Source organism: Gavialis gangeticus, unplaced genomic scaffold, assembly GCF_001723915.1.
Source record: "Gavialis gangeticus isolate Ggan-Ray unplaced genomic scaffold, GavGan_comp1, whole genome shotgun sequence".
NCBI lineage: Eukaryota > Metazoa > Chordata > Crocodylia > Gavialidae > Gavialis > Gavialis gangeticus.
The window spans coordinates 199552487-199561824 of record NW_017729032.1 but is presented as its reverse complement, the minus strand read 5'-3'; the positions used below and the strand labels follow the sequence as shown (position 1 = coordinate 199561824).

Here is a 9338-nt window from a genome sequence, read left to right as displayed (position 1 = left end):
GAGAACACCTTGATGGCCTAGGAGACCCCTTAACGCTCACAGTTGCAATGAAGTCATGCTGGTACTCCATAATATGCCACAGAAAAGTCCTGTGAGGTAAATTATGGGATGTAGGAGACTTTTTGGATCCCTAAAAAAAACTTACATGCTGCATTGTGATAACTGCACAGTTACAACAGAAAGAAAGGAAGGAAGAAAGAAAGAGAACACAGCTCTATATGATTTTGTCACTGATTCTTCACCAAGCCAAAGTTACTTTTGGGGTTCACTATGTGGCATGCTGAGAGATTCTCCTAAATTAGGGTTGCCATTGTGGTGTCTAGCTAGTAGAAAAAAACCTGTAGCCAGTGCAAAGTTGTGCTCAGTTTCATTGTTTTCATATCTATGTTATACTATTTGATACAAATTAAATTTTGATGTATCTTCCTTATATTTCAGCTAAGGTTGTGTCAGTAAGCCAGTGATTGACTTGGAGAGCCCTCAGTTGTTCACAGCTAGAACAGACAGTGGCTAAGAATTAGCATTGACAAGAGCTGTGGGCTGGTGCCTGTCAGACAATGATACAGTTACACTTCAAGGAAGGGCCAGTCCAATACCTAGATACTATTCTGCACTGAGGAGAAATTACCTGAGGGACTGATACTGAATTAGAGAGTCTCCATATATTCTCTTTGCCTTAATTGGGTTGAGAATTCTGATTTGGTAAGCCAGCACTTTTGGGGGTCAGGAAGTTACTGTGAACAGCCCTGGCACGTTAGAACAATGTAAGTAAGGGAAGTCGGCAAGCCAGATCCATAACTTCGGGATAAGGATTGGCTCTAAGGGCTGGGTCGGTCGGGCTGGGGCGCGAAGCGGGGCTGGGCGTGATCCATGGCAAGTAACTCTGGACACAAGCCAGGCTCTTCCTGTATAGTGTGAGCCCCCATAGAAATGAAGGGGTGACTTATATTAATAGCCAGACTAGCAGGGGTACTTAAGCCCTCCTGAAGAGTATGGCTTGGTCCTCAGTCTTCACATATGCAATGCAGGAACCGAGTCCTGCATCCAAGGAGGCTGGGAAAAGAAGCTGACAGGGAGATACAGGAGGTGCTGATGGGCAGGGTCAGAGCCCAGAGTTGAATTTAGACCCTCAAAGCTGGCCAAGAAGTGCATCTTTGGTTTTAAGATGTAGGGTAAGAACAGGTCTTGCTCTGGTATTTTCTTGTGTTCGTTTACTCGTATGTTTTTGTCTGTACCTCAGTATATGGTTACTGGGATTTTTGTTCTGTTTTTATAATATATCCATTTGTTGTTCGTCTCCTTACTGGTTGCCTCTGGAAGAAGTGACTTCTGGGCAGATGATATTCCAGGATAACCCTCTCCACGGAAAGGGGGGCCTATAATTTCTTTCATAACCCAAAAGTGAGGGATCGTTTGCAGCCAGCAGAGATCCATTGCTACAGCTACAGAGTCTGGTGTAAAGGCAGAGGACCTGAGGTGCTGGGGTAGGGAGCCATCTTCAGGCAACCTCCTTGTGTTCCTTGGGTAAAGCGGCAGCGCAGTGTAGAGGAACTCGGGTCTCTGAGGTTCCTCTGTGGACAAGTTTGTGACATACATTTACCATGGTGATTTTAAAACTGTAGTCCGTTATTTTACTATTACTTTAAACAATTTATGTAAAATAAAGAATATTTGATTTTTTTTTCTTATGCCTTCCAACTAGAGAAAGTTTTAATAAATTGTGTGCCATGACAAATAGTCATCTTTTACTTATTATTTTGTGTGGCTATAACCCTGCTGTACATTCAAACACTTTATGAATGCTCATTGGTGTTTTCTTTTTCCCCCTCTAGGAAATGGTAAACTTTACATGTTTGGCAGTAACAACTGGGGCCAGTTAGGACTAGGATTAAAGAACACTGTCAACAAACCAACATGTGTAAAAGGTTTGTTTTATTTCTTCTTTGGCATTTTGAAAGATAATCTGAACATTAAAAAGTGCTTTTTATAGTATATTATCTGTATCCAAATCAAATACAAATACTTGGCATTCCACCACCTCAGGAGTCTGGGTCTTGTGGAGTTAGAGGGCTTTGCAAGGCATGTAAAATCCAAATATCCTTTTGGCCATTTCTGAGGAGCCCCATTCAGTGTTTTCTTTTTCTGTCCAACTTTTATGCAGGGAATTTTTTTTATGCAGGGGAATTTAGGAGACTCCTGATTTCTGAAATGCTGTCTGTTCTAGCTTTGCACATTATACTAGACTAGCATCATCATCTTTCCAAATGCAAACCGTGATGGAGAGACCTTCTGACTACCTTTTCTAGAAATTCTTGAGCAAGAAAAAGAAATAACTGAACCAGCAGAAAAAATGTCATTAATGCCTTTATCCACCTACACCACACATATCATTAGAGAGAGAGGGAATAAATAAATACTCATACTTTTGTGTCAGTTTTTATTTCATCACAGCTTCTTCTCTCTCTCAGCTACTTTTAACTTCTCAAACATAAAAATCAATCATCTTTCCCAATCAGAAATAATTCTGTCAGTTAACTTTTGTACAACATGCTCTTCCTTCTCCACCCTCATAAAGTCTCGCTCGTTCTCTGGTTTGTCAGGGTTGAGTGCAGGAGAAAATGAATCAATTGATGAATGGGATTGTGGGTGTTTTCATAGTGGGTGAATGAACATGGTGGTGAGAAACAGTAAGAAGGGTGATCAGACATGAAAAGAGCAGATGTTAGGAAGAAGGCATTGAGTATTTTTCTCCATTTGTGAAATGGTGGGGGGGAATTACTGGAGGGGAATAGGTATTCAGATGTGAAAATAAGGCAGACTGTTCCCCATCACATGTAAGGTGTGTATTTTTGAGGGAACAGGGGTGTGCTAGTACAGAGTGAGACAACACAATGGAAGGATTATGAGGGTACAAAACAAAGGAGAAGCAAGAGAGATGATTAGCAATATTATTTAAGTAATGACACTGGAGAAAATGGCAACCACATAATTGGCAGCATAACTTACTACATTCTGGTGAGTATTCTATAGCATAAACAGTAAATGTGTGGGTTTTGGTTGCATGTGACCTCTTGCAGTTAATTTTAGCTGGTTAAAAATCTTCAATGGATTCCTCTATTTTTGTTTAATTAGTGAAAATGTGATATGTTTCATTAATGTGAGGGGTACGTTTGGTGTTAGTTTAGAATTTCCAGCTTATTTTCTAAATTTACATAGTGCTGGTACAAACAGGAAATGATCAGTTGGCTAAACCAAAGAGGGTGATTTGGAATGCCTATCAACCTATTGTAAACTTATTTTCATGCTTTAATTCATAGCTTTAAAACCAGAAAAAGTGAAACTTGCTGCTTGTGGAAGAAACCATACTTTAGTTTACACAGGTATGTAAGCCACATCATTTATGTACAAGATAAATACTTAAGGTGAGAGTATGTTCTTGATATCATGCATATTTCCAGTTCCTTCGAGTGTTTAGTGAAAAACTCTGGCTGCTAATAATTCAACCATTTCTTAGGTGTTCAATGCTTTGAATGTTTAAAATACATTTTCCATGCTATGATGTTAATAAATTAATTTTATATAAGAATTTGCTAGCAATAGCCAGTTTGAAGAATTTCTTCCTGCTTAGTTTGAATGTGAGGGTAACAATATCCAGCACTTTATTTAATCTCAGGAAACGTTCAGATGTATACAACATACTGTTTTGAAGCTCTTATCGAGCTTTAATAAAATTCAGTATACTCTATCTATTGCTGTTTTACTGAGGAAAATTTAAGCTTTAAAAGATGGTGCTTTAATTTTGCATGGTATGTAAGGAGTTGATCCAAATTATTGTCATACTTTTAATATTAAGAAACCACCATCCTAGTGGCATAATTCTTGGGAGCTTACAGTGATGTTGGAAGAAGACTACTGGCTGAAGGGTTTCTCTGTGTTGGAGCTCATATAAACAGGACACTGTAAATTAGTCATATAACATAACAAAACATTGTAATAAGTGACTATATCAGATTGGAATTTACTACTTGAAACAGATACTTAGTTAGATCATTTTTAGGACCCCCACCCTGATAACATTTGTAGTTGTACATGTTAAAATATTCTGTGTATTTGTAACCGAGTTGGGATACAAGCTGATTAACTCTGCCATTAAAGAATGAATTGCTCCCCCTGCCCTGTTTACAGTGTTGTACAACTGGAAACATGCCTTCTAGGGCTTCTTTGCCTTTCTCTGAATTGTAAGGTGCTGTTTATTTCCAGAGAAAATATACTGGGTAGATTGACCATTCATCCAGTCTAGCATGAGAACTCCAGTGTACTGTAATTAATTTGCAGATACGTTTGTAAAAGAAGCTTTTCTGTGTAATACAGAAGTTTTTTGTTAAAACTAGCATTTGACTAAATGTTTTATAGCATACATGGGGATTAGAAATTGAGCTGTTTCAAAATATGTGAAAGTAAATTGTGTATTACACGGGTATAACAAGAAATAGTCCAACCGACTAACTTAAGAATCAAATTCCTCACAAGAAAGCTACACATCACTACAGGAAAGATCCTGCTCTGTGGAGAGAGACAGGTGAGGTTGATTCACTCTTGAGTCCCATATAAGCCTATGTCAAGGGTGTAACTGGTATAGAGGCCTTCAACTAGATTCTACAGATGTCTGAATGTCACCTTTGGATTTTTTTGTTATGATTTAAAATATTAAATTTCTGCTAGTATTATTAAATGCTCTTTATGTTGATGCAGGATAATAAACAAGTTAAATACACTCTTTACTATGAAGCCATGACCTATAGAGGATGGCTATAACTTAGTCGTCACATTTTACAAATAACTGGGAAAGAAAACATGAGTAAATGAAAAGTGTATATTTAACAAGTGAATTGCTTGTGGAGCTCCTGCTGTGTGCTTGTGGAGCTCCTACTACAGGATTGTAGGTGCTACCATAATGCAAAATTTTAAGAAGCAACCAGGGAGAACCCACATAACTTAATTCACTTGTTAAATATACGCTTTTTGTTTACATATGTTTTCTTTCCCAGTTATTTGTAAATGTGATGACTATATTATCACCATTCTCCGTAGGTCATAGCCATGGCTGCATATTGGAGAGTGTATTTAACTTGTGTATTATCCTGCACCAATATAGAAACAAGTATTTAATAATATTTAGCAGAAATGTAGTATTTTAAATTATAACAAAAAAAATCCTGAGGGTGACATTCAGATTCTGTAGAATCTAAGTGAAAGCCTTTGTACCACTTCTTCCCTTGACATAAGGTTAATGGGACTCGGAAGTAAATTGACCTTACCTGTCCCTCTCCATAAAACAGAACCTTTCCTGTAGTGATTTGTAGTTTTCTTGTGAGGAATTTGATAATTTGTCTTAAGGTAGTCAGTTGGACTATCCCTTGTGATACCTGTGTAATACACAACTTACTTTCATGTATTTTGAAACAGCTCAATTTCTAATTTTCCCTCTCCCCCACCACCCAAGAAAATTAATTTTACTTGATATACTTCCTGTGATTATATTTTAGTACGTCTTGCAAAAGAACAAAATAATTATTCCTTTTTATAACCTTCAGATAAAAACAACCATGCAGATAGAAAAAGGTCAAAGTTTCTTTTAACGTTTGCACATGACAGCTTACTTTAATTCTTGCTATCAGGTTTCTGCTCCTCTTTGGCTAGAAACAGATGTTGTCAAATGAAGCAGATAAGCTATACTGGGATGTGTCCTGGCACAGCTCATCCACTTCTTTGGTCATTTGTCTGCCCATTGGTCTTATTAGACAATGCATGATGTGCTCTGGGGTGCATCTCTGGACATGGGGAACCGCAACTTTCCACGATTCTAGAGATGCACCCAGGAGATTGCCAGGGCATGTCTCTGGAAGCAGGGACCCTCAGCTTCCTGTGCTTTGAGACGCACCCTGGAGATTCTGGGAGCATGTCGCTGGAAATTGGGAAAGTCAGGCATGTGCTTCTGTGGTGGCTGGAGAGTGCAGGCAGCTGGGGGCTGCCCATGCTGTCCCACCATAAAGAGATTGACTTCTGTGGCAATAAAGTGGCACAAATTATTACTACCTTTTGTCACTGCTACATATTTGGGCATTTGTGGCATGACAAAGGGTAAGGAGATCTATTTGCTTTCATTTTGTGCCACCATAAAATTTTTATGGCCACACAAAGGCAACAAAAGGGGACATTCATTTCTACTCTATCAGAATAGAACATCTTTACTGCAGTTTGGACTAATTGCCAGAGGAATCGGTTCTTGGTCTTGTTTACCTATAGATACATTTGGTAACTTGGACTTGCCAGGAGTTACTTCATTGTTGCAGGGTGCTAAGGCGATTCTGGTCTTTTAAGAACAGAAACAGCCTAGCTAGAGAGCCCTGTGAGCTGAGGCAGAGCTTCACAGCTGCAGATTGCCTAGACAGCAGGCTAATGAGGGAGTTAGCTGGCACCTATACCCAGTCAGCTGAACAGAAGGAGGCAGGGCCCTGGGCACATATAAGCACCAGGGCTGGGACTGGCAGGAGTTAGTTCTCTGGCAGCTGTCGGGGGAAGGAGCTCTTGCAGGAAAGAACTACTCAGAGATGTTTGACTGCCTGATCTGTTGCTGGTATGACTAATAGAGCTCCAGGAGCTCATAAGGTCCCCAAGGCTAGGAGATACTCAATGCCTGGGGAGATGGTTGTCTTCTTAAAGAGACAGAGTGTGGCCTGCATCATTATTATTCTGTTATAGCCCAGGGACTTATATTAATGTTGTTATTTCCACTGCTGGACTGGGATGAGGCTAATAGGGGAGGTTTTGGAGCCACACATCTATCCTATAAGGTTTAGGGTGTCTCGTGAGGCACCGACTTGGAACGGGACCCGACAAGGGATCCAAGAACACACAGGGTCTAGTGGCGTTTAACAGGACCGTGGCCACACAGAAACTTGTGAGCAGCCTCCCTACTTACTATCTTAACCAACAAGTCGTGGCAGGTGAGATTAGGAGGCACCAGCAGGGCGAAGCTAGCACAGTCATGGAGCCCTAGGGCCATCATGGCCATCCCTGAGGACCCCACGACATGTCATTTGTCTACAGACCTTTCATACCAGGATTATGTCAATGTAGCTCCATTTTGGTTGTGGGCTACAGGAACTACAGAATATATATTTAATTAGTGCCTTTACTTTTGAAATCATTCTTAAATGCATAGAAAATCATTAGAATTTCCCTACTCTCCAATATATAGGGAAGCTGCTTGCTTAGTTAAAATAAAGATTCCTAATGCTAGCTGTAGAATATTTTAGAGTAACAGCCCAAATTTTTTGCATAACATTTTTCTGTTGAAAAAAATTAAGCTGAATTGCTCTGATTTCCCTGATTTGATGTTGCTGTGGATGTATATTACATGTGCATGTTACATTTGTGTTTCTATGTGCAGAACAAGGAAATGTATATGCTGCTGGAGGTAACAGTGAAGGGCAGTTGGGATTAGGTGACACGGAGGAAAGAAGCACGTTTCATCTTGTTAGTTTTTTTACCAACCAGTACAAGATCAGACAGCTGGCAGCTGGATCGTACATCTCAGCAGCATTAACTGGTGAGTGAATAATAACAACTCATAAATTAAAAATGAGGTTTGTTTCTTTTTAGCTTTAGGCAGTATGACTTATCCCTCAACATCCCTGCTATGGAGACTTGATAAATCTGTATCACTATACTACTTTTAGTCACCTGCTGCTAGGCCTCTTTCCTGCCTTCAGTCTCATCCTGACCTACTCCTTTCCCAAACCAAGCCTTTTAGCAGCCATTTTCAGTGCATGACTGGAATTAAATGGTCTGAACTGAGGCTGTAATTCCTGTGGATAGCCAACCAGTAGAAAATGTAGTAAGGTATTTGCTGCACTGTTTGTCTTCCTGTCAGTGACTAAGACTCTCCTGAGGTTTGCTAAGCAATCCTGAATGGCTGTAGGTCCAAACAGTTTTTCAGGGGCTGCTTCAGGTAGAGATTGTTTCATGCAGAGATACCTTTCCACAACTGGGAAGTGCTATTCAAAGAAAGCTCCATGCTATCTAGAGATTAATATACCATTTTGTTGATTTATTCACTCCCTGATGCCCTCTTCAGGGGTGAGACTTTATCTGAGACAAGCAGGAGAATGTCTACTATAAGCAATGTGACAGAGACAGAATAAAGTTAGGAGTTTGAAAGGGGACAGGATCTGAGTCGGGGTAGGTTACGCTGAGGGAGTGGGAAGCATTGGGGGTAGGTCAAAACCCTGAGAATCCAGTTGAAAGGAAGAAGAAATGGGAATCCTGTTACTGCATAAAGTGTGGGTGGGAGAATTATCGTGAAAGTTACCAGTAAGAATGGGAGTAAACTTTTTGTCTATAAAGTTCACCAGAACTTCAGTACACAGGCGTCCATCAATTTGACTGTCATGTCCTCACCCTTATTTTTTATTGAATAAACATTCCTGACATAATTTTCAACATTGCCATCTGTGGCCTGATGTGGTTACTAAATATTTCCAGGCACCTTTCAGAGGATTTGAGGCGTACCTTTGTGTCCCTGACCCTGCTGCCTTGTTTTGAGGTATCCTGAATTCTGGCTGTTCTCAGACTTCAAAAGTCATTCTGCTATAAGTGGCAGACATAGTTTGCAAAGTGCTTCTGATTGGAAGCCACAAAGAAATGTAAATATTGCTTATATAAACGTGGCTTTGGTTTTAACTTGGTTCACATTCTGTCTCTCTATTTTAGAGGATGGACAGCTTTTTATGTGGGGCGACAACTCTGAAGGTCAGATTGGCATGGCACATGAAGCCAATGCGTGTGTTCCTTGTCAAGTGGACATTGGAAAACCTGTTTCCTGGGTCTCGTGTGGATATTATCACTCTGCCTTAGTAACAAGTAAGAGAATTAATATGCTACTTAATAGAGTTATGCCAGTAGTTTCCAAACTGTGGGCCTTATTTTTTATTTATTTTTTACTTACTAAGTTGCGCTGAAAATTGCTGACAATTACAGGTGCACCAATACATTGGTCCAATATTGGATCGATACCGATATAAAGAAAATTGTCTATGTCGGATATCGAACTGATGGAGCCGATAATTTGGCTGATAAATGCCCGTGCTGTGTGCAGCCGCAGCACAGCACGGAGCAGAGCCAGCAGCATAGAGAGCTCCCTCCAGCTGGTAAGTCAGAAAGAGAGGAGGGAGGGAAGGGGTATGGGTGGGGAGGATAGATCAATGCCCCCTGCGGTGAGGGAGGGGGTAGGGACAAGCACTGCCCAGCCGGGGGTGGGGTGACGTCAATGAGTT

General features: G+C 40.4%; 1 protein-coding gene across 3 annotated transcripts in view; it reads left to right on the top strand.

Annotated features, from left to right (window-relative positions):
* LOC109303150 (X-linked retinitis pigmentosa GTPase regulator-like) overlaps positions 1 to 9338 on the top strand; it is a 119944-nt gene that overhangs the window by 14744 nt on the left and 95862 nt on the right. For all 3 annotated transcript variants that reach the window (XM_019525260.1, XM_019525259.1, XM_019525261.1), the window contains 4 exons: positions 1833 to 1925; positions 3318 to 3380; positions 7454 to 7612; positions 8776 to 8925. In XM_019525260.1, the coding sequence (XP_019380805.1) occupies positions 1833 to 1925; positions 3318 to 3380; positions 7454 to 7612; positions 8776 to 8925 (465 nt within the window). The remainder of the gene's footprint in view (positions 1 to 1832; positions 1926 to 3317; positions 3381 to 7453; positions 7613 to 8775; positions 8926 to 9338) is intronic.